The sequence below is a fragment of the Mytilus galloprovincialis genome, chromosome 9 (genome assembly GCF_965363235.1).
Source record: "Mytilus galloprovincialis chromosome 9, xbMytGall1.hap1.1, whole genome shotgun sequence".
NCBI classification, from domain to species: Eukaryota; Metazoa; Mollusca; class Bivalvia; order Mytilida; family Mytilidae; genus Mytilus; species Mytilus galloprovincialis.
In genome coordinates, this window is record NC_134846.1 from 47,993,776 (window position 1) to 48,018,309 (window position 24,534).

Genomic DNA, 24,534 nt, shown 5'->3' on the forward strand with positions numbered 1-24,534 from the left:
AAATAACCAGATAACTGTGAAAATTATTTAAAGCTAGTAAAATCTGTATTCTTGGACACCTATAAAAATAATATTCAGAAAAATAACTTATATAAGTTATATTTAAATAAGCCTCGTTTTCAACATTACTTGTATAGGTAATTTTAATTGTTACTTGTTTAAGTAATGCCCCTGACTGTAATAGGAGAAATAGAGGTCATATCGAAATAAAAAAATAACCAATTACAGAAATCGCTTAGATTTTACAATTATTTAGTTTATGTACAGCTTATTTGAAAACAATAATGAAAAATATAGGTCACCGATGAGTTAAAAAAGATATTTCAAATTTAATGCCAAAAAATGACATTTTTACACCAAAGGGAGATAATTTGGAGCTTTTTCAATGATATAAACATATAAAAGTCATCTGGGGTCAAGCCGAATCGATTTTTTGGGTTAATTTTTGTAACATATCATAAAGTAATAACTATAATAGTGTAAAGAATACAATTTGTAATGAAAAAATAAAGGTTTAATTTTTTGCTGAAATGTTTGTACCCACGAGCCACCTTAAAAGTATAGATTAAATATTTTTGCAGATAATTGAAATTGCAACTTACAAATCTCTTCCGAACTGTATTTTCCTGGCTTGTACTTGTTGATAATTTGTAAAAACAAACTTTAAGTTATTACTTTTTTTCTCTCTATGAAAGTCGAAATACAATTATATGTACTGGTTAAAACAAAAAAAACATAGAAAAAATCATTTTGTGAAACTGCAAAGATCATTTGAATTATTTAAGAAATGATAACTTTGTGACCCTTACGCAGGGTTTCCGCTGGCGGTCGCCATTTTCGCAATTTGCGAAAAAATAATAATTGTGGCTATAAAAATTCGTCATTTGCGAAAGAATTTGGCGAAAGAAATATATATAACGATTTATTTTCCTCCATCTTGTTTATTTACTTATTTTCGAGTTTCTCGGACTTTACCCGATCAGACAATACTCGGAATTCACCTTGACCTCATTAATATTAGGACAGAAAATCAATAATCAGCTGATTGCATTTTATAGCTATCGACAACAAAGGACTTATTAATAAAGATGTTGATTGAATTGTTTGACAAAATGATATGGTTAAATGGCTTCCACTAAATGGCACATACACAATTTATTTACCACTTTGCGACGCACGTGTTTGAAACAATTTTTTGACGTCTCCTCTCCTTTTAGAGATAGTTTAGAAAAGAAAGCTGTTGTTGTGACGAAAATGTTCAAAAGCAAGAAAAATCTCCGATTAAAAACTTTAATTATCATTTGACTTTAATATAGGTAATTGATTAGGGAGACTACTTTAAAGTCGTTAGAGTGACACGCGTGTTTCAAGCAGAGTTTTACGTCTCAACTTTTTCATTTACGATGGTCAAGAAAAGAAAACTCGTTATGAAAAATCTATCAAAAAGGTTGGGAACAACCCCTCGAATGAGAGTAACCCTTCAATGTAATGACTACACATGAAATGAGGATCAATTTCATGTGATAAAAGCTTTTGTTTTGTTGTAAAAACCACTTCTTAGTACAAAAGGGCATCAGTATTTTTCTTTTAAAGAAACTTTCCCTACGAACTATACGGGTATTATATGATCAAAACATGTATTCCAGGACTTATATCTTCTTTATTGTTAAAAGTATATTGGCCCCTCATTTAGAAAAGTTGTTTAAAATACAATGAATATTTTCCCCTTTTAAGTTAAAAATGTTGTTTTAAAGTAAATGTTTAGTGTTTATTCATTGAAATGTAGATTCTAAAATAAATTTTAGAGAATAATCATAGACACAATGGGTCAAAATCATCTAATTTAAGGGAAAAGAGGGGGGGGTAGAAAAAAAGGTAAATTTTAAACGAAAAATATATTGATAATACTTGGCGAAAAAAATAATAAAGTGGCGAAAAATGTATTGTTTTGGCAAAAGAGGTGGCGAAAAAAATAATTGAACCAGGGGAAACCCTGCCCTTATGAATGTTCCACATCTTGTTTCAGAAAAATCTATAAATGTACAGGGCTAAGTTTCTTAGTCACATTCCATCTGACATTTCACTTGATGTACTGTAAAGTTGGGTCTGTTGGACTTCAGCAGCTTTCAACCAATATATAAAAACTGTCGATAAACTCCAGTGAGTTGCATTACAGTGTTCTCCCCAGGCCTTTTTAGCGTCACGGCACGGCGACGCTACATTTTCCTCCTGTGATGCTATAATAATTTCTGCGACGTCATTATTATTTTTAGGATGTTATTTTTCCTATTTCATAACGCAAATCCATGTCCTAAATTTTGAACTTTCATCTAATTAACCGCTTATGATCATAAAAATTATATCACCTTTAATTGTAATCCCTTCAAGTCGGGAAATAGAGGCAATTTAGAGTGATAAAATAGGTGTTAATTGCCCTTTGGGGGATAACTGTTTGGATACGAATACCCCAAGCCGACACTTGTGACATGATTTATACCACGTGGTCTGCAATCGCAAATTTCGACAAGGAGAAAATGTAATCAGAAAATCATAAAAAATTTGAAATATATGTTTGCAGAATGGAAATTCAAAGAAATAAACAATTTTTCTCTTTTAAAAAGAGGTTTAATGGTCGTATCTTTTTATAATCTCTTTCTCTTCCTGTACTTCTTGTAGTTCGAGAGCTAAATTTTTGATTTTGAGCTAAATAAGTTTTGTATTTTCTTTAGAAAGTGATCATAGTAGGCTTTAGTTTATGTTTCATCCATTTAATGCATTAAAAACGTCATATTCATTCCTAATCTCTTGTCAAACATTGTTTATTTTCGTATTTTTTCATAGCCTTCGGCGGCCATTGAATATTTTAGTGTAAACTACTGATCGGAACCGGACCAGATATAACAAAAATCCGCATTTTATGATAATAGCTGCAGATGCACAAATGGCACAGTAGACAGAAAAAATAAAACCTAAAGAGAAAACCACGCATTAACAGACTATATGTTAGATAACTTTGTTAAAAATATATATCATTTTGATAAAAAGAAACAACTGGGACTAATTCATTGAGTTACATCAACTAATATATTTCATAGACATGATAAAGAAAACGTTTTTGAATTTAAATTTTATTGCTATATGAGACTTTCTCTTCCCTTTTTTAGCTCACCTGTCCCAAAGGGACAAGTGAGCTTATGCCATCACTTGGCGTCCGTCGTCCGTCGTCTGTCGTCGTCTGTCGTCGTAAACTATTTCAAGAATCTTCTCCTCTGAAACTACTGGGCCAAATACTTTCAAACTTTAACTGAATGTTCCTTAGGGTATCTAATTTATAAATTGTATCAGAAGTTTTGATCTATCAACAAACATGGTCGCCATTGCTAAAAATAGAACATAGGGGTCAAATGCAGTTTTTGGCTTATAACTCAAAAACCAAAGCATTTAGAGCAAATCTGACAGGGGTATTATTGTTTATCAGGTCAAGATCTATCTGCCCTGAAATTTTCAGATGAATCAGACAACCCGTTGTTGGGTTGCTGCCCCTGAATTGGTAATTTTAAGGAAATTTTGCTGTTTTTGGTTATTATCTTGAATATTATTATAGATAGAGATAAACTGTAAACAGGAATAATGTTCAGCAAAGTAAGATTTACAAATAAGTCAACATGACGGAAATGGTGAGTTGACCCCTTTAGGAGTTATTGCCCTTTATAGTCAATTTTTAACCATTTTTTGTAAATCTTAGTAATCTTTTACAAAAATCTTCTCCTCTGAAACTACTGGGCCAAATACTTTCAAACTTTAACTGAATGTTCCTTAGGGTATCTAGTTTGTAAATTGTATCCGAAGTTGTGATCTATCAACAAACATGGTGACCATTGCTAAAAATAGAACATAGGGGTCAAATGCAGTTTTTGGCTTATAACTCAAAAACCATAGCATTTAGAGCAAATCTGACGTTGGGATAATATTGTTTATCAGGTCAAGATCTATCTTCCCTGAAATTTTCAGATGAATCAGACAACCTGTTGTTGGGTTACTGCCCCTGAATTGGTAATTTTAAAGAAATTTTGCTGTTTTTGGTTATTATCTTGAATATTATTATAGATAGAGATAAACTGTAAACAGCAATAATGTTCAGCAAAGTAAGATTTACAAATAAGTCAACATGACGGAAATGGTCAGTTGACCCTTTTAGGAGTTATTGCCCTTTATAGTCAATTTTGTAACCATTTTTCGTAAATCTGAGTAATCTTTTACAAAAATCTTCTCCTCTGAAACTATTGGGCCAAATACTTCCAAACTTTAACCGAATGTTCCTTAGGGTATCTAGTTTGTAAATTGTATCCGAAGTTATGATCTATCAACAAACATGGTCGCCATTGCTAAAAATAGAACATAGGGGTCAAATGCAGTTTTTGGCTTATAACTCAAAAACCAAAGCATTTAGAGCAAATCTGACGTGGGTAATATTGTTTATCAGGTCAAGATCTATCTTCCCTGAAATTTTCAGATGAATCAGACAACCTGTTGTTGGGTTGCTGCCCCTGAATTGATAATTTTAAGGAAATTTTGCTGTTTTTGTTTATTATCTTGAATATAATTATAGATAGAAATAAACTGCAATAATGTTCAGCAAAGTAAGATCTTCAATTAAGTCAATTTGACCAAAATTGTCAATTGACCCCTTAAGGAGTTATTGCCCTTTAAAGACTTTTTTCACAATTTGTTCATCATGTTGACTTACTTTAAAAAATCTTCTCCTTTGAAACTGCTGTATCAATTTCAGCCAAACTTAGGCTAAATGAGTTTCAGAGTATCTAGTATAAGTTTTATATTTTATTTCCTTGTATGTCAAGAAACATAGCTCCTATGGCTAAAATAGAACATAGGAGAAAATGATTATTTTTTTTGGCTTTTGAAGAAAATAGGACGATCCAAAAAACATTTGAATAAATTGAAAAGCCAAAATAATCATTGATGAGAGATTTAACCAAAAGAATTAAGGTGAGCGATTCAGGCTCTTGAGAGCCTCTTGTTTTCTTTAGATAAGAACCATTTTTTCCCTAGATATTTAGTGTAATTGTATCTATACAGTTTGCTCTATAATAACGTTAACCCATTCATTCATTTAGTTGGGTAGGTAGGGTAACTTGAACCACACATATATTTTTATTTGACCCAAGAGGTGAAAAATAATTAAGTAACTATAAATGAATATAGAAAACATAAACTGAAAATACTGTTATTATGGTAATAGTTTAATTGTATTCTCAGTAAAGAATTCAACAACATAAACACACAGAATAGGATGGAATAGAATATGTTATTCACCAAACAATAACATATATAACGTAAAGGAAATAGAGCATCGCCACGACACGATAAATGCAGTTTATTTTTTTTATGCCAGATGTGATGCTATCCAAAATTTCTGGGGAGAACACTGCCAATGACTGCATTACATATGAATAAATGATTGTTTTGATGATATTTGCAGCCTCTCTTTAGTTTGAACATGTTAAATGATAACTGCTAGTTTTTAAACTAAAGAGATCATTTAAGAAACTCAGAGATCCTTGTATTAATGGATTACCTATTTTATTGTAATGACTGTCATTTACTTATAATGTTGGTTTTTTTTAGCCTCAATCAGAAGGCCAATTTTTTTCTGAATTCAATTATATGTATTCTTTACAGGAACAAGTGAGAAGATGGAAACAGGAAGAAGATAAGAGAGAGGCAGATGAGAAAAGGAAACCAACAAAACCATCAAAACCAGGTTTGATATTTGTTTTAGGAAAGTGGGAGACGTAAGGTGTATTTTATTGTATATTTGGCAACAGTCCAATGAAATACTATGCTATACTTCATGGATTTATCTGGTATTCCACAGGGTCTGGTATTTGGACCCATTCCCAATGGAAATACCCCCCTACATTTTCTAAATTTTTGATTTATCTCAAAACTACATAATTCATGACAGCGATGTTCATTTTGTTCTACCACAAACTTTTATGTTGAAAATCCACAACAAGTTATTTGTAAAAACCGATTAGAATCATATCTGACTGACAAAAACAACTTTGACAAATGTACACTTATGCAATACCAGATTCAGGAAGCAAGTTTATCCAGGGCTTGCCGATCCAATTCAAATAAATAAATTTTTAAAAACTCACAGCAGGGGACAAAATAAAGCTGTAAGATAAAAACCTTGAATTTAAAAAAAAAGACATACATAGCAGAAACAGGAAATATTTTGATCAGAACACTCAAAGATTTGTTTCCCCTAAAATATCCAGAAAAACCCATGTACTATGGTTTCATTATTTGAGAGATTGTTATTAGTACACTTCTGGAGAAGCTGTAGGGTATTTTAGGTTTGCACTGTCGGTCATCTGTGTGCTCAACTTATCACACTATATTCTGTAATTTCTGAATGAATTGATTAGATACTGCAACTTTTGTGTGTAGAAATATTAAGCAAATATAAAATGTAGGGCATGTGGATTTAAATACATCAAGTCGATTTAAAAATCAAGAAACTAAATGGATGCCAAGATGGCTTCAAGAGGAAAGCTAAACATGAGAAAAAAGTATCCATAAGAATAAGTCGGTTTACAGTATTTGGTTTAAGATTGTATCATACAGATCAGATTTGAATTTATTTCCAAATGAGTGAATTCTTTGGTAGTTGTGGATCTTGCACATAGAAAATTGCTTGATATTCTGTATTATAATTTTCTAGCATAAAATCATCAATAAAAATATGACCTGGCTAGACTGTCTGATATTTTTACAATTACAGACAATGACACACTTCTTTCCTTCAATCCTAGATCTGCTCAGTTTAAGATTATTTTGCAATTTCAGGTACGAAAAATGTATGCTTCATGCATGGAAAGGATGGAAAAGAATGGGTATGGGTAATGGGAGACCACAGAAATGATAGAACAATACAACAAATATTGGATGATGAAGCTCAGAGAAATGCAGATACACAGGCAGATATTGAATTAGAAAGACAAAGGTCAGTAAAGTAGGTCACACGGAAAAACAAAGGTCTATAAAGTAGGTCACACAGAAATTTCTTTTTTCAGTAAAGTAGGTCACACAGAAAAACAAAGTTCAGTAAAGTAAGTCAAACATAGAAAAAACAAAAGGTCAGTAAAGTAGGTCACACAGAAAAATAATAAAGGTTAGTTAAGTAATTCGCACAGAAAAAAAAGGTCAGTAAAGTAGGTCACACAGAAAAAAACAAAGGTCAGTAAAGTAGCTTTCACAGAAAAAAAAATGTCTGTAAAGTCGCTCACATAGAGAAAACAAAGTCAGTACAGTAGTTCACATAGAGAAAACAAAGTCAGTACAGTAGCTCACATAGAGAAAACAAAGTCAGTACAGTAGCTCACAAAGAGAAAACAAAGTCAGTACAGTAGCTTACATAGAGAAAACAAAGTCAGTACAGTAGCTCACATAGAGAAAACAAAGTCAGTACAGTAGTTCACATAGAGAAAACAAAGTCAGTACAGTAGTTCACATAGAGAAAACAAAGTCAGTACAGTAGTTCACATAGAGAAAACAAAGTCAGTACAGTAGCTCACATAGAGAAAACAAAGTCAGTACAGTAGCTCACATAGAGAAAACAAAGTCAGTACAGTAGCTCACATAGAGAAAACAAAGTCAGTACAGTAGTTCACATAGAGAAAACAAAGTCAGTACAGTAGTTCACATAGAGAAAACAAAGTCAGTACAGTAGCTCACATAGAGAAAACAAAGTCAGTACAGTAGTTCACATAGAGAAAACAAAGTCAGTACAGTAGTTCACATAGAGAAAACAAAGTCAGTACAGTAGTTCACATAGAGAAAACAAAGTCAGTACAGTAGCTCACATAGAGAAAACAAAGTCAGTACAGTAGCTCACATAGAGAAAACAAAGTCAGTACAGTAGTTCACATAGAGAAAACAAAGTCAGTACAGTAGTTCACATAGAGAAAACAAAGTCAGTACAGTAGTTCACATAGAGAAAACAAAGTCAGTACAGTAGTTCACATAGAGAAAACAAAGTCAGTACAGTAGCTCACATAGAGAAAACAAACAAAGTCAGTAAATTAGTTCACATAGAGAAGACAAAGTCAGTTACTGTTAAGGCCAACTAAAATTAATTAGTAGATTTTCATCCAAATTTTTGAAAAAAATGGGGCGGGTGGGAGGATTTAATTTTTTAATTTTTATTTCTTATGAAACCCTCTTGTGACGTGTTCTTCAAATATGCAAGTGTAATAATAAGCTTATATTATGTATATACATATATAAGGAATCGTACATAATATTTCAAATCTTAACAAGAATAAAAATCTCTAATTGGCAACCACTGTTCTACATGTAATTGCTGCTTTAGAAGCCTAAACAGCAAAAACATAAAAGAAGAATGCTCTCTTCAGTTGGACAACCTTCACCAAATTTAGTGTCTTTTAAAGGTACCATTTTTTTTCTCTCCATAAAATGAAACAAATATGCAACTAAAGAATTATGAGTTCAGAATAAAATGAAACTGTTTTGAAAACCAAAGGGTTGGTGCTTTTATGATTCTTCTTATAGATGCAAATATAATTGATATGTAAAACATGAACTTAACCAAAAAAGAGAAGATGTTTAATGGCTCTATTGAGGGTATTGGGACAGAAGGTGTCCAAATTTCCTGCCACAAAGTCATTTTATCAATAAAAAAATCAACGGTTTTCTAAATTTCAGAAATTTGTGTCATGCCGCAATTTGCCATCTTGGACACAGTGTATTACTTGTAGCCCGATTATTTCATGCCCTTCTTGAAATCAATCTCTATTCTCGGTAGACGATTTTGTCATCATAGAGCTGCAGAATCTTTTTTAATTACTCGAAGTAATACGAAAACCGAAATTTGAAACAGGAAGTTTGGAAGGAAACAAAATTTTTGACGGTTACCGGAAACGGAGATGAACAAATCCGGAAATTGTAATTTTTTCAAAATAAAAAAAATCGGGGCGGGACGATTTCAGAGGGGCGGGCGGGGATGAAAATCTATCAATTAATTTTAATTGGCCTAAGTAGGTCACACAGAAACAAATACTAGTACCCAAGCACATTTAGTATGTGCCAATGTATATTAAACTGGTTCTTAATGAGTCGATCATACTAACAGGATGTCATATATGAATTTCATTCACAATAAATTTGTTAATTTGATTTTACTCTGTAAATCAGGAGAAATGAAGAACAAGAATTTCAAAGAAAAATGGAAGAAGAACAAAGAAGACTAGAAAGAGAGAAGGCTGAACGAGAAGCAGAACTCAAGTTAGTTTATAACAGTGTATAAATTAGGCATAAAACATGAAATGAAATATTGGTCGGTGGTTTTTCATCCCTGAAATGATTTCCTAAATCTAATAGATTGAAGATGTATTAAAAAAATAATGGGATATAAACAAATATTATGAAGTATATGTGACAGTCTAGTAATTGTATTTAAGAATAAATTCTTTCATGTCATGCTCTATGCTCATTTTAACATGGGTAGCTATATAGGCATTATATTTGTCAATATTTTAATGCTGAGTGCTAGCGAGGTATTAAATGTTGACAAATATAATGCCTACCCATATTAAAATGAGCATAAAGAATGGCATGATAGAATTATTTTGATTCTAATAGGAATATTTTGAACTTTTGTACTATGAAGCAGACCTATGATACACGCTCAGAATGTACCATTTTGATTTAAAGAACCGTAAACGTAGAAAAAACATAGAAAAAAAGAAAAAGAACAGACTCATTTAAACTTACTTTTATAATGTTGTTAAATGTCCATTTTGATTTCTGGTGTTATTCAAAATTCATCTGACGTTGCAATTTCAATTGTATGATATTATTACGTAAGTATTTCTGTATTGGCCTTGTTATTGGTCCGAGGCTTGCTGTATTGGCCTGAGGCGAAGCCGAATGCCAATACAGCTGGCCGAGGACCAATAACAAGGCCAATACAGAAATACACGTAATAATATCTTTATTAATTAACTACAGTGTTACAATATTTTTTTAATTTCATTTCAAAAGAGATAAATATTTTTACCTTGAAGTGGAACTATCCAAATCTCAGTTTGTTTCTTTTTATGAGATGTAATACATAATGATCTGGTGCTGTTTCCAGGTGTCTTCAGCATTTTCTCATCTGAATCAGTGATGAATTTTTCTACCCTTTTCAGTTACTATAAAGTGTTACAACTTAAATTTAGACGAAACACATAAATAGTAATTGGAAAGGTACTGCCATTGCATGTGTAATGCAGAAACTAATTTAAAATCGATGTGTACAATCGTGAAATTATGAGGTCGTCAAGAAATGAACTTTGTGATAATCTACTCGTTCCCCAAACCTGAAATAGTTTTATCGTCACGTCACGTCTGCTTTCAAAATACCTTTTAAATGAATGTGACCGTCTTTCGCCTGAAATGTATGCCATACTGACATTTTCAGCATGTTTAAGATAACTAAATGACAACTGCGTCTTCAAAACAACTGTTTACTTTCAATTTGTGTTTATCGTGACTTTCGATGTAAAACCTAGAGACGTTCCGAAATCCTGCACTTGTGTCAACTCGGCCAATATAGAATAACTCGGCCAATACAGAAAAAATCTGTATTGGCCTAGTTATTCTGTATTGGCCCAGTCTACACATTATATTGCATAGGCAGTTTTCATCATATTAAGTCCAATAACAGTGCAGTTAATTAATAATGATGTTTATGACGTGCAGCCCATGCTTTATTGGAAGTAGAACATGGCTTTGTATCCAAAGCTAAAGAAGAACGTCATATTAGAATTTCAATTTTGTTTCATCATAATATTTAAGAGCAATTTGTCAATAAAAACCTTTATTAATCAGCACAAATGAAATGAAACATCTTCAGTATTAAAGGAGTAGGTTCAGTAAGAACCCTTTTTGGCCCCAAAATATAGCAGTTATACAAAATTGTGAAAATGTAATCTTTTAGCTATTTATTGGAAAGTAGAATGCTTCTGCTACACAAATATGGACTGTTTTTGACAATACAATGCACATATATTGGGTACTACTATCATTAAGTCATGCTAAATTACTGAAATCTTCACAATTTTAGCATTTTAGTTAAATTTCAGACGGTTTCCTTCTTAAATGAAAGTGGCCGCATTCGTGTTCATTCATAATATAGAAATGTAAGTTGTATTTGATGATAATATAAAACATATATAAAGGTTGAGGATGAACACAGATGCGGCCACTTTCATTTTTGACAAAAACCATCTGAAAAGTGACGATTTTTTGCATAATTGATAGATTTTTCATATTTAAGCTTGAATCGGAGTGTTTTTAATGATTTAATCAGTTAAAATCTTTCACATAAACTAATTGAATCAAATGAAATAGACACTAAAGTGTTTAAAAAGTGTCCAAAATATTTCGTTAGATAAACTTGAAAATTGAGGCCAAAATCGGCCCTTACTGGACCTACTCCTTTATGTGTAAAGTTGTTTTGGTGAATGTATCAAAATAACTGTATTATACATGTATTTAATATCTCAAATTGTAAATATTTATTACTAAATCTAATGATTTATAAATGTATTTCAGATATAAGATTATTTTCATTTCATAGAACATTCTTCTCCCCAGTTTTGCAAATTATAAAAAAATAAAAGACCTTTAACATAAAAAAAATATGTATATTTGTGTAAAAAACAAATATGAATTCATTTTTAAATTCAGCGGTTATAAAAAAATTACCTAGACAAGAAAATTTTCTGGTTTTCTTTAACAATTTAAGTTAGAAATAATACAGAATATTGTTGGAGGCAGAAAAAGTCTCAGAAAAATAAAAAAAAACTTATGTGACATGATCATGATGATAAGGACTATTACTACATTTTATATAGTGAGTTAATGTGTTTGTATATTTCAGGAGAAAAGAAGAGGAAGCTGCGTTATATGCCTCACTTAAAGAGGCTCGAGAGGCAGCAAAGAGGTTAGAGGAAGAAAAAATGCGATCTCAAGAAGAAGTCACATTAAGAGTCAATGACTTAAGAGTAAGTTTTAATGTATATATACATAGTTGTGTAAATACATATTGTTTTGTCTTGGTTGTGTTCAATAGCCAGATAGCATACTATTCTTGCTAACCTTTTGCAAATACTTTGTACAAAAATCAAATAATAGAAGGGTGTGAAAATAAGAGCAATTTCTTGCCAAAAAGGGGGAAGGGGTGTATCTTTCTTATTTGTGTCTTTGAGGTTTTTATCTCCCCTTTAGGTGTCAATGGAGGAGATTTAAAATTTATAATGCAAGGCTCTAACTTTCTTTTGCTGAAAGGAAGACTTATTAGAAATCTGAATGGATAGAATATTGTCCCCCTTTGCAGTAGGTTGAAAATTCAAAAAATTAAACATTTAAATGTATGGGGTTTATAATTTTTTATTTTTTTAAATATTACTAATCAGATGCACTATTTGTTGGTTTTCATGTTCGCAAAGGCATATTTTACATGTCACTTATGGAATGTACTATATGTCTGTCTGTCATGTTTACAAGGACATGTCACTTATCAGATGTACTACTTGTCGGTCCATCATTTTCATAAGGGCATGTCTCTATCTCCATTTTTCTGCACCCTGAAATTTTAGATTTTTTTTGATTTTTTGGTGATATTATTTATAACTGATTCATTAAAGAAAGATGATATAGAGTTTGGTGGTGAATTATTGAATATTTTAGTTAAATCATAATTTCAGAAATTTGTTCAAAACATTTAAGTGTAAGTTTATATATTGTTGTTTTATCATTGTGTCTGAATGTTCCACAGCTTAACGGAGTAAATGATTGTCAACAAATTATTCAGGTATTGTGTAACTGTATGTATGACTGAAACTCTTGTGTCAACTTCCAAAAAAATATAATTGTTTTTTTTTCCCTTACCCACAATAATCAAATATTTCAATATCTGTTGAATGGTGGGTAATCACTGTCCATATCAGTAGAATAAATTGATTAGAAATAAATGTAAGTGAGACATTATAAAATTGATAAGAAAAGTCACATATTTAGTTTACATCTCATATTTTCACTGACATACAATCATGAATGCTTTATTTCTAAAACTGACACAATTTCAAATTTTATACCATTCTCAAAGGAAATTGTACAAAGTAAATCATTTATTGATAGAACTAAAATGACCTCATGAATAAATTTCTAAAACAACTAAAACATGTTCTGTGTGTAATGAAATTTATACCGGTACTCACATATTGTAATAATGTATTGGCACATATAGTGATCCTGTCGTCTTTCTGAATCCACACTTCCCTTATTTAATCAGGTTTATCTCCCTTTTATACAAATATTTGTTTATCTCCCTTTCATACAAATATTTCCAGGTCATTTATTGTGTAAAATTTCTGAAAAGTTGTTAACATCTAGGCATCTGAATTTGCCACTTATTTTAACCTACATTGCCAAAAAATAAGCAGTCAAATATTCCATTTTAAAACTTGCTGACACAAGTGTTTCCAGTCTTTTATTGATATGAAAATACTGCATGACGATGTGTAAAAAATAAGGTAGCATGCAGGACTTGTTTATTTTTCATTAACACATACTGTGAACCATACTGAATGTTGTCAAAACCAATTTTCATGCGAGATTGACCACTAAGGCTTTGCTATTAGCACATGATGATCAAGGGAGATAAAAAGCACATGTTTAGATTATCTCCCTTTGAAAATTTAGCACCCAAAACCCATGGTTTAAGAGCTTTATAATTAATTTTGCAAAAGGGAAAGTTCTAAGCTACTGTAGACAAAGCTGGAATAGATCTAGATTATTCCTAGTTACTGCATATGAAAGGAATGCAGCATTGCTTTTTGATCAAGAAAGATTAGCATTTTTTCTATTATTTTTTTTTTTGAAACAGTTGTATAAGATAATTAAAAAAAGGTAGATATCCATGAAAATTGGTAATTTATTACAATAAAAGAATAAATGCGAAATTCACAGTTTGTAATTTAAATCTGATTTTAATTATTTATAAGTTATTACAGTTTTTTATTTATTTTGTTTTTTAAAAGCTTTGGTTCGGGTGTAGCTTTTAGTAGCTTGACAAAATATGAGTTCTTTGTTTATGTTTTTTCGTTTACCCCAAAGCATTGTTCCATATAGCATTTCAATAGGTGTGTTTGACTTTTCATATACCTTTATATATCAGTTTCCTGTTTGAATTTCTGCATGGATTTATCTTTGCACAGATTCTTTGAATGTTCTTGAAGTAAAATATACATATACTTGCAGTAACAACTTTTACTATTTGTATGCAAAAATATCGTCATAGTCTCAACTTATGTTATGCAAACTAACAAGATACCAACTTTGAGTTGTTGCACCACATGTATATATCAAAAATATATTTCTATCTGTAAACCAAATATTATAAATTCAGAAAATTCTGTCAGTATTTATTATTGCAATTTTTCAAGAATGAACATATGAAAAAGATAATTATTGCAAAATGCTAATTACAAATAACGCTGCATGTATTACAATTTGAAATGCAACTTTTTTATTATTGAGAAAACTTTCTGTCACAATTTTCATGATGATAAATACATCGCAAAAAAACCTGCATTTACAGTTATAAAGTTTCAAACTAGTGGAGAGTAACAAAAAAAAAACATACTAAAAAGGACTAAAAACTCTTACTATGTAATTATGTAATGAGTGGCAGGGATGATCTAGTTACTGGAATAGATCACATTTTCATGCTCCATGATATATCAAAAGGGTGAGAAATTCAGATTAATATATATCAATAGGTTGATATTTTCACTTGCTTGATTATATCATAAGTATCTGAAACTTATCAGATGTCCTTATTATTTTGTGATGGGTTAAACCACAGTTGTAAATGCATTAGCTATTTGTCTAACACATTAATCTATGTAATCCAATGTAATATTTCAACTGATGCTAGTATAGATGGTGTAAATCTCATCATTTTGACATTTGCACCTAATTAACCTTCAAAGGTTTGTTTACATGAAAGCAGTGGCAGATCCAGAAATTTTCATAAGTGGGGGCCCGTTGACTGCCTAAGAGGGGGCCCGCTCCGGTCATGCTTCAGTGATTCCCTATATAAGCAACCAAATTTTTCCCAGAACAGGGGGCCCCGGGCCCTCCCACTAAATCTGCCTCTGTGTTTCATGATAACAATTATTTTAAGAAATTTCATTGTGTCATCTATGAGAGGGAACGGCAATGTAACTTTTGATTAGTTTTCAATATTAAACTCAGTGAAAGTGATTCTCTCTGGAGTGTTACTACCCCGGTACACTTATCTGACCAAAAATCTTTAATTGTCTTTTGAATTTTTTTTGTTTTTTAATTATTAAAATATATCAAAAAGTTTGTTTTTTCGTTAATTTGTTATACGACAAGGTATATATTTTTGATAAACAAAATATATGAAAAGGATGGGGTACTTGCTGTCTCAGCTGCTCACCCCTACCAAAAAAAGTTTGAAGTGCCCCCCTCTTAAATAAAGAAAATATTCTCTATAACTGTGCTATTTGTTCAATACAATTGTGTTAAACAACATTTTGACAGTATACAGCTTTTGTTTTTTACTGACAAATTATATGTTGAAAAGTACAAAAATAATGGCCATAACCTAAAGGTTTTTCAACTGCCTAAACTTAATGTTTAAAGTTAAGGATTTTTAGTTTGCTTCTTTAAAAAATATATTCTGCAAAGAACTAAAAAATCATGATTTACTAGCATGTAAATACAAAACATTTGATGTATAGAGTGTGGCCAAAAGTATTCGTCACTTGAAATTTTTCCCTATATATTGTATATAAAACTACATTTTTTCAAAAAAATATTTTGGGGTCATTTTTGGTTTGATTTTAAGCAACTTGATACCAATAGAAGCAAAATTGTCACAGGTTTATTTGTTTATTTGGTTATATATTTTTTTGTGGATCATTTTTGTCGAGCCTGCAACTTTTGTTGCAGAAAGCTCGACATAGGGATAGTGATCCGGCGGCGGCGGTGGCGGTGTTAGCTCACTTTTTAAAAGCTTTATATTTTAGAAGGTGGAAGACCTGGATGCTTCATACTTTGTATATAGATGCTTCATGTTACAAAGTTTCCGTCAGTCTCATGTCCAATGTCCTTGACCTCATTTTCATGGTTCAGTGACCACTTGAAAAAAAAGTTCAAATTTTTTGTTATGTTGAATTCTCTCTTATTATAAGTAATAGGATAACTATATTTGATATGTGCGTACCTTGCAAGGTCCTCATGTCTGTCAGACAGTTTTCACTTGACCTCTACCTCATTTCATGGATCAGTGAACAAGGTTAAGTTTTGGTGGTCAAGTCCATATCTCAGATACTATAAGCAATAGGGCTAGTATATTCGGTGTATGGAAGGACTGTAAGGTGTACATGTCCAACTGGCAGGTGTCATCTGACCTTGACCTCATTTTCATGGTTCAGTGGTTATAGTTAAATTTTTGTGTTTTGGTCTGTTTTTCTCATACTATATGCAATAGGTCTATTTCCATTCTCAATTTTATTTTTTACAGAGTTTGTCTTTAGTGCCGTGTGGAGGCAGTAGAGTGCCTCCCCGTGCTTCAGGTTTATGCTCTTATAATATACTAGATTATGGAGTGTGTGTCCGAGCGAGAACTGCTCTAATTCTTTACTTTAGGAATATTTATCAAAAAGTAGTATTTCAATATTCAGCCCCATTCTACTATTTAATACTGATAGCGTTTGACATTTTTAGCCGAACAAATTTATCCATTTTATATAACTCCAATTATTGTATGCTGGTTCATATTCTGGACGCCAATCTTTGCTCCTTTATTATATAATTCACTAACAAAACAATTATGAAGCTTAGAAATGGAAAATTACTAAATACTAAACTTGTTCAAAGGGTATCCACAAGTCTCAATCTTCAAAATCGGTTATCTAAAAATACTACCATCGCTAACATTTTTAACAATAAAAATCGTGGATACCCTTCTATCGATAAGTGTCATGCCAAAAAATGACATACATGTCCCCGTCTTTCCACCAACAATACGGTAAGGTCCACGTTTAATGGTCGCACATTTTCTTTAAATTTTGAAACTGATATAACTTGAAAAACAAACAGTAATATTTATTGACTCACATGAAACAAACCGGGGTGTGGTATTCAGTACGTAGGAGAAACTGGACGATATCTATCTAAACGCACTCAAGAACATCTGTATCGTTTTAAAAGACCCAATAAATTCAAAAGTATCATTTACCAACACCTTAAGAAGCACAACCATCCTTTTAAATATTTAGCAGTTCAACCTTTAGAAGTTGTAAATAAGCAGCCTGGTGAATCGCATTCAAAGTTTGTACGATCACGGAAAATAATTGAATTAAATTGGATTAAAAAATTACAGACAGTTTACCCTCTCGGTCTAAATGATAATATCATGGGAATTGGTAATATATCTAGAACCAATTCCGTTAACATTTTGGATATAGTTTCTAAAACTGTTCGTAAAAAACGTTCTCACGGTCGTAGAACAAATCGCAATCAAAGAAAATTTCGGGCCAATCATACCAATATTTCGGACCTAATTTCTATTTCAAAAAACAACGGCAGACATTATCTGTTAACAAAACTCTGTTCGTTACCAGTTAATAAGTTAAATAAAATTTTGGAGGATTGCAACACAATTTCATATAGCAGTCCTAAGTATGAAATTGTTCAAATTATTATGGCATATTGTTATTCTAAATTATTTCCCAAAATTGATCGCCCTGAAGATCATAAAAAACATTTTATTAAAATTAAGTATGTCAATAAAGGCTTTGATTTTGTAAATATTGCCGGTATATTTAACGACCATTCTGTTAAAGAACAAATTCCTGGATATTTTGACAATACTGAGCTACCTCTTATTTGTTATATTTACAAGAAATCTACCCGGAAATTTGTGTTTAATTATAGTCAATTGTGTAAAGATGTTAATATCAGTGAAAATACACCTACTTCATGTAATTGCAGTAACTCCGAATATATTTATGGACCCATTTCCCATGTTATAACAGGAGATCTTAATATCGTTCAAGACCGAGAGTTAAAATCATTCCTCAGTAAAGGACCTAAATATCGTCCCCCGTCAATTATTAATTGGAATGAGTGTCGTAATATCATCCACGACTCACTCCATACTTACTGTATGAAATGGATAAAACGGGAAAAAGCTGACAAAAAATCTTTGGACTCTTTTTTTAATTCAGTAATGAAGATAGTTGATATACGTATTCAACATTTTAAAGAACATTTTACTATAAATAATAACCACAATAAACCTATTTCTCGTATCAAACATAAACTAAAAGAACTAGCCAAGGAATTTGTTTTTGTCCCGGCAGATAAAGCTGCTAATAATATTATTATTGTTTGACGTAAATTTTACATTGAGGTTCTGAAAAAGGAAATCACCAATTCACCAACATTCCAACTGACTCCATTTTCAGAAAACGAAATCTGTAACAAACATAAACTTTTAGCCACCGCTTTACAAGCAGAGCCAAATACAATGAAAGTCCCAACTATGTATTGGCTTCCGAAGCTACACAAAACCCCTTACAAATATAGATTTATTTCGTCTTCAAGCCATTGTTCAACTACTAAATTGTCTATTCTTCTTACCAGCACACTTGGTACAATTAAAAACCTGATAATAAATTGTTCAAATAAGGCCTTCGAAAATAGTGGAATAAATTACTTTTGGAGTGTCAAGAACTCGTTGGAAGTACTTGATAAATTGCATGCTTATATTGGTGATTTTGAATCTGTTCAAAGTTTTGATTTTTCTACCCTGTATACCACATTGCCTCACATTCTCATTAAGAAAAAATTCACACACCTAATTAAATGGGCATTCAAAAAATCAGAATGTGAATATATATGTTCAAACTCTTTTAGGTCATTTTTTAGTAGCAATAAACAAAAAAACTATGTTAATTGGACATGCTTTGATACTATATATGCCCTTGAATTTTTACTAGATAACATTTTTGTTCGCTTTGGAGATTCCGTATATCGTCAGATTATCGGAATTCCAATGGGGACTAACTGTGCACCACTTATTGCGGACCTGTTTTTGTATTGTTATGAGTTACAATTTATGACAAAAATAAGCAAAGACCCATCGAAACAACATCTGATAAACAAATTTAATAATACTTTTAGATATTTGGATGATATTTTGGCTCTCAATAATGACGACTTCAGTATGTATATTAATGAAATTTATCCTGTTGAACTTACTTTAAATAAAGCTAATACTAACAATGACCACTGCCCTTTTCTCGATCTTGATATCTATATCACTAATGGAAAGCTGAATACTAAAATTTATGATAAAAGGGATGATTTTTCATTTCCTATCGTTAATTATCCGTTTTTAGATGGTGACGTTCCCTTGTCACCATCTTACGGTGTTTATATATCTCAACTTGTACGATTCGCTCGTGTATGTAACAATGTTTTCGATTTTAACGAGAGAAATTTATGTATTACTGAAAAATTATTACACCAGGGTTTTCGATATCACAAACTAGTCAAAACATTTACTAAATTTTATCATCGGTATAAAGACATCATTCGTAAATATAGCTCAACATGCAGACTTCTAATACGTTCAGGTATTTCACATCCAATTTTTTATGGTAATATTCTTTATAAAGCACAAAGGTGTCAGTATTCACCTCAGAAACTTACAAAACCTTTGAATAGACTTATTAAGAAGGGATATAATTACGATACTGTTGTCAAGTCATTAAAGATTGCATATTTTGGCGTTAATATTGAGTCACTGATAAGGTCTTTGCATCGGAACTAAACACATTTATTCTAAAAACAGTTGTTGGCATGACACGGGTTATGTTCTTCTCATATATGTTATGATGGTATGATACTAAACCCCTAACGGGAAGGATTGTGCCTGATGTTCATATGATGAAATCATAATCTTTCAGTCAGTTTAATTGAAGTCTGGAGCTGGCATGTCAGTTAACTGCTAGTAGTCTGTTGTTATTTATGTATTATTGTCATTTTGTTTATTTTCTTTGGTTACATCTTCTGACATCAGACTCGGATTTCTCTTGAACTGAATTTTAATGTGTGTATTGTTATGCGTTTACTTTACTACATTGGTTAGAGGTATAGGGGGAGGGTTGAGATCTCACAAACATGTTTAACCCCGCCGCATTTTTGCGCCTGTCCCAAGTCAGGAGCCTCTGGCCTTTGTTAGTCTTGTATTATTTTAATTTTAGTTTCTTGTGTACAATTTGGAAATTAGTATGGCGTTCATTATCACTGGACTAGTATATATTTGTTTAGGGGCCAGCTGAAGGACGCCTCCGGGTGCGGGAATTTCTTGCTACATTGAAGACCTGTTGGTGACCCTCTGCTGTTGTTTTTTATTTGGTCGGGTTGTTGTCTCTTTGACACATTCCCCATTTCCATTCTCAATTCTACTATATTTGTTGTACGGAATGATTGTAAGGTGTACATGTCTAGCGGGCAGATGTCATGTGACCCTGACCTCATTTTCATGGTTCAGTGGTCAAAGTTAAGTTTTGAGTTTTGGCTTTTTATCTAATACTATATGCCATAGGTCAACTATATTTGGTGTATGGAAATATTTTATGATCTTTATGTCAGTCGCGCAGGTTTTATTTGACCGTGACCTCATTTTCACAGTTCATTGCACAGTGTTAAGTTTTTGTGTTTTGGTCTATTTTTCTTAAACTATAAGTAATGGGTCATTTATATATGTTGTATAGAAGCATTGTTAGCTGTACATGTCTGCCTGGCATATTTCATCTGACCTTGACCTCATTTTCAATGTTCATTGGTCTTTGTTTAATTATCTTGGTTAATGTTAAGCTTATGTGACAGTGTTGTAATAAAGCTTAGCTTTATACCTAGGACTATCAACATAATAATAATGATTAGTATAGAAGGCGAGACATTTCAGCGTGTACACTCTTGTTATTTTTTCACAAGATAAACACAAATATTATTTTCTGTTCAGAAATTAGCTATATAATCAACCAAATTAAATTATAAAAATTTATTGTATGTGTTCGAATTCATATCAAGAGAAAACAAAAACACCTGAGGACAAAACTATTACCAAATAAACAAACATACTTTAGACAATTCTAGGTCTTTTAAGGCCTTGTTGATCAAAATCCAAAGACCCACGATATCACGGGTGTGTTCTAGTATCAAACTATAAAAAGCCCTGACATGACTTTTTGAATTAATTCGTAGTAGAAAACTTACAGCCTGTTTATGTACAAAACAATAATCAAAAACAAATATAATATACACCTACAAATAACAACCTATGAATTACAGGCTCCTATAATTACTTCCAACAGGCACATATCTAATGTGGATGGGTTTATCATGTTAGCAGGCACCTAACCCTCCTATAACAAACTTGTAATATTTGAGGATAAAATGAGGTTATTGTTTTCAATGGACTAACAATTAGGGAAATATTTTCCTGTTTTTAACACAGATTACAACTGATAACTATTGATTATATGGATGCATTTGTAATATTTTAGAAAAAGTTTGCTGTGGAAAGACGTAAATCAATGGAGAGAGTAGAGACTAATAAAAAACATAGAAGTAGTGAACTGTATATGAAATGGAAGCACATGAGAGATTCTATAGACAAACAAGCATTAGAAACGAGTAAAGAGGTAGAACCTATTTGGAAAGAACAAGGTTGGTAACGCTTAAGGGGGCTCATGGGTCTAAATCATTTTTAGCTCACCTGGCCCTAAGGGCCAAGTGAGCTTTTCTCATCACTTGGCATCTGTCGTCTGTCGTCCGTTGTTGGCGTCCGTGGTCGTCATCCGTGGTCGTCGTCGTTAACATTTTACATTTTTAACTTCTTCTAGAGAACCACTGAAAGGAATGAAACCAAACATGGCATGAATGTTCCTTATGAGGTGCTGACCAAGTGTTGTTACTTTGTAGCCGATTCATCATCCAAGATGGCCGCCAGCAGGGGACTTAGTTTAACATAGGACCCTATGGGAAATGCATACAAATGACTTCTTCTAGAGAACCACTGAATGGAATGAAACCAAACATGGCATGATTGTTCCTTATGGGGTGCTGACCAAGTGTTGTTACTTTGTAGCCGATCCATCATCCAAGATGGCGGCCAGCAGGGGACTTCTTTTAACATTGGACCCTATGGGAAATGCATACAAATGACTTCTTCTAGAGAACCACTAAAAGGAATGAAACCAAACATAGCATGAATGTTCCTTATGACGTGCTGACCAAGTGTTGTTACTTTGTAGCCGATCCATCATCCAAGATGGCCGCCAGCGGGGGACTTAGTTTTACATAGGACCCTATGGGAAATGCATACAAATGACATCTTCTAGAGAACCACTGAAAGGAATGAAACCAAACATAGCATGAATGTTCCTTATGACGTGCTGACCAAGTGTTGTTACTTTGTAGCCGATCCATCATCCAAGATGGCCGCCAGCGGGGGACTTAGTTTTACATAGGACCCTAAGGGAAATACATACAAATGTCTTCTTTTAAAGAACCACTGAATTGAATGAAGTCAGACATGGCATGAATGTTCCTTATGAGATGCTGACCAAGTGTTGTTACTTTGTACCCGATCCATCATCCAAGATGGCCGCCAGCGGGGGACTTAGTTTAACATAGGACCCTATGGGAAATGCATACAAATGACATCTTCTAGAGAACCACTGAATGGAATGAAACCAAACATGACATGAATGTTCCTTATGGGGTGCTGGCCAAGTGTTGTTATTTTGTAGCTGATCCAACATCCAAGATGGCCACCAGCGGGGGACTTAGTTTAACATAGGACCCTATGGGAAATGCATACAAATGACTTCTTCTAGAGAACCACTGAATGGAATGAAACCAAACATGACATGAATGTTCCTTATGGGGTGCTGACCAAGTGTTGTTATTTTGTAGCTGATCCAACATCCAAGATGGCCGCCAGCAGGGTACTTAGTTTAACATAGGACCCTATGGGAAATGCATACAAATGACTTCTTCTAGAGAACCACTGAAAGGAATGAAACCAAACATAGCATGAATGTTCCTAATGAAATGCTGTCCAAGTGTTGTTACTTTGTCGCCAATCCAACTTCCAAGATGGTCGCCAGTGGGGGGACTTAGTTTAACATAGAACCCTATGGGAAATACATACAAATTTCTTCTTTTTAGAGAACCACTGAATTGAATGAAACCAAACATAGCATAAATGTTCCTCTCCTAATGAGGTTCTGGCCAAGTGTTGTTACTTTGTAGCCAAATTTTATCTTTTTTTATATGAATTCAAAAACCCAGGTAGATTCAGGTGAGCGATACAGGCTCTTGAGAGCCTCTAGTTTTAATTTAATATAGGATTTCGCTATATTTTTCTATAAATGAACTTTTATCATATACTTAATAGAAAAATGAAATAAAAAAATGGGGTCACTGTTCATTTACGCTCACAATCTGCCTTCGAAAAAAGCATACATTTATGTAAATGTCTTTTTTTTCTGTTAAAGAAACTAATAGGAGAAACAGCGGTAATACCAAAATAAAAAAAAGAATTTAATTACAGAAATCGCTTAAATTTTACAATTATTTAGTTTATGTACAGCTTATTCGAAAACAACAATAAAAAATATAGGTCACCGACCAATTAAAAAAGATATTTCAATTTTATTGCCAAAAAATGGCATTTTTGCACCAAAGGGAGATAATTTGGAGTTTTTCAATGATATCTACATTTTAAAAGTCACCTGAGGCCAACACAAATTGATTTTTTGGAATGATTTTTGTACCATATGATAAAGTAACAACCACTAAAGGTAATTACTAAAATTTGTAATGAAAAATAAAAGTTTAATTTTTTTTTTGAAAATCTTATACCCGCGAGCCTCCTTAAGCACATACTGGAGATTCATTTATTTTCTCAGGTACAAATTTTCATGGATGGAGGGAAAATTGTATTTCTGTGGATATTTGATGTTATGGTTTTGCCAAAGTTTGCAAATAAGCTATTGAAATTTTGATCTTCTTTGAACATTTAAATTCATGACTACTTTACAAAGTTCAACAAAATCCATGAAAATTAGTATCCCATGAATAATAATGAATTCGCTATAAACTTTATTGTTAAATATGTACATTAATTTTCAGTACACAGACAAAGAATTTTTAAAAAATGTACCCAATAGATATAGGAAGATGTGGTATGAGTGCCAATGAGACAACTCTGCATCCAAGTAACAATTTATAAAAGTAAACCATTATAGGTCAAGATATGGTCTTCAACACGGAGCCTTGGCTCACATGGAACATCAAGATATAAAGGGCCTAAAAAAT

At 32.3% G+C, this 24,534-nt stretch overlaps 1 protein-coding gene across 6 annotated transcripts in view; it reads left to right on the forward strand.

Moving 5' to 3' along the window:
* LOC143045168 (SH2 domain-containing protein 4B-like) overlaps positions 1–24,534 on the forward strand; it is a 51,373-nt gene that overhangs the window by 5,339 nt on the left and 21,500 nt on the right. For 5 of the 6 annotated variants that reach the window (XM_076217478.1, XM_076217481.1, XM_076217484.1 and 2 more), the window contains exons 4-9: positions 5,701–5,782; positions 6,877–7,033; positions 9,244–9,333; positions 11,978–12,101; positions 12,875–12,910; positions 21,714–21,876. In XM_076217478.1, the coding sequence (XP_076073593.1) occupies positions 5,701–5,782; positions 6,877–7,033; positions 9,244–9,333; positions 11,978–12,101; positions 12,875–12,910; positions 21,714–21,876 (652 nt within the window). The remainder of the gene's footprint in view (positions 1–5,700; positions 5,783–6,876; positions 7,034–9,243; positions 9,334–11,977; positions 12,102–12,874; positions 12,911–21,713; positions 21,877–24,534) is intronic. The other variant, XM_076217482.1, reaches the window with a different exon arrangement.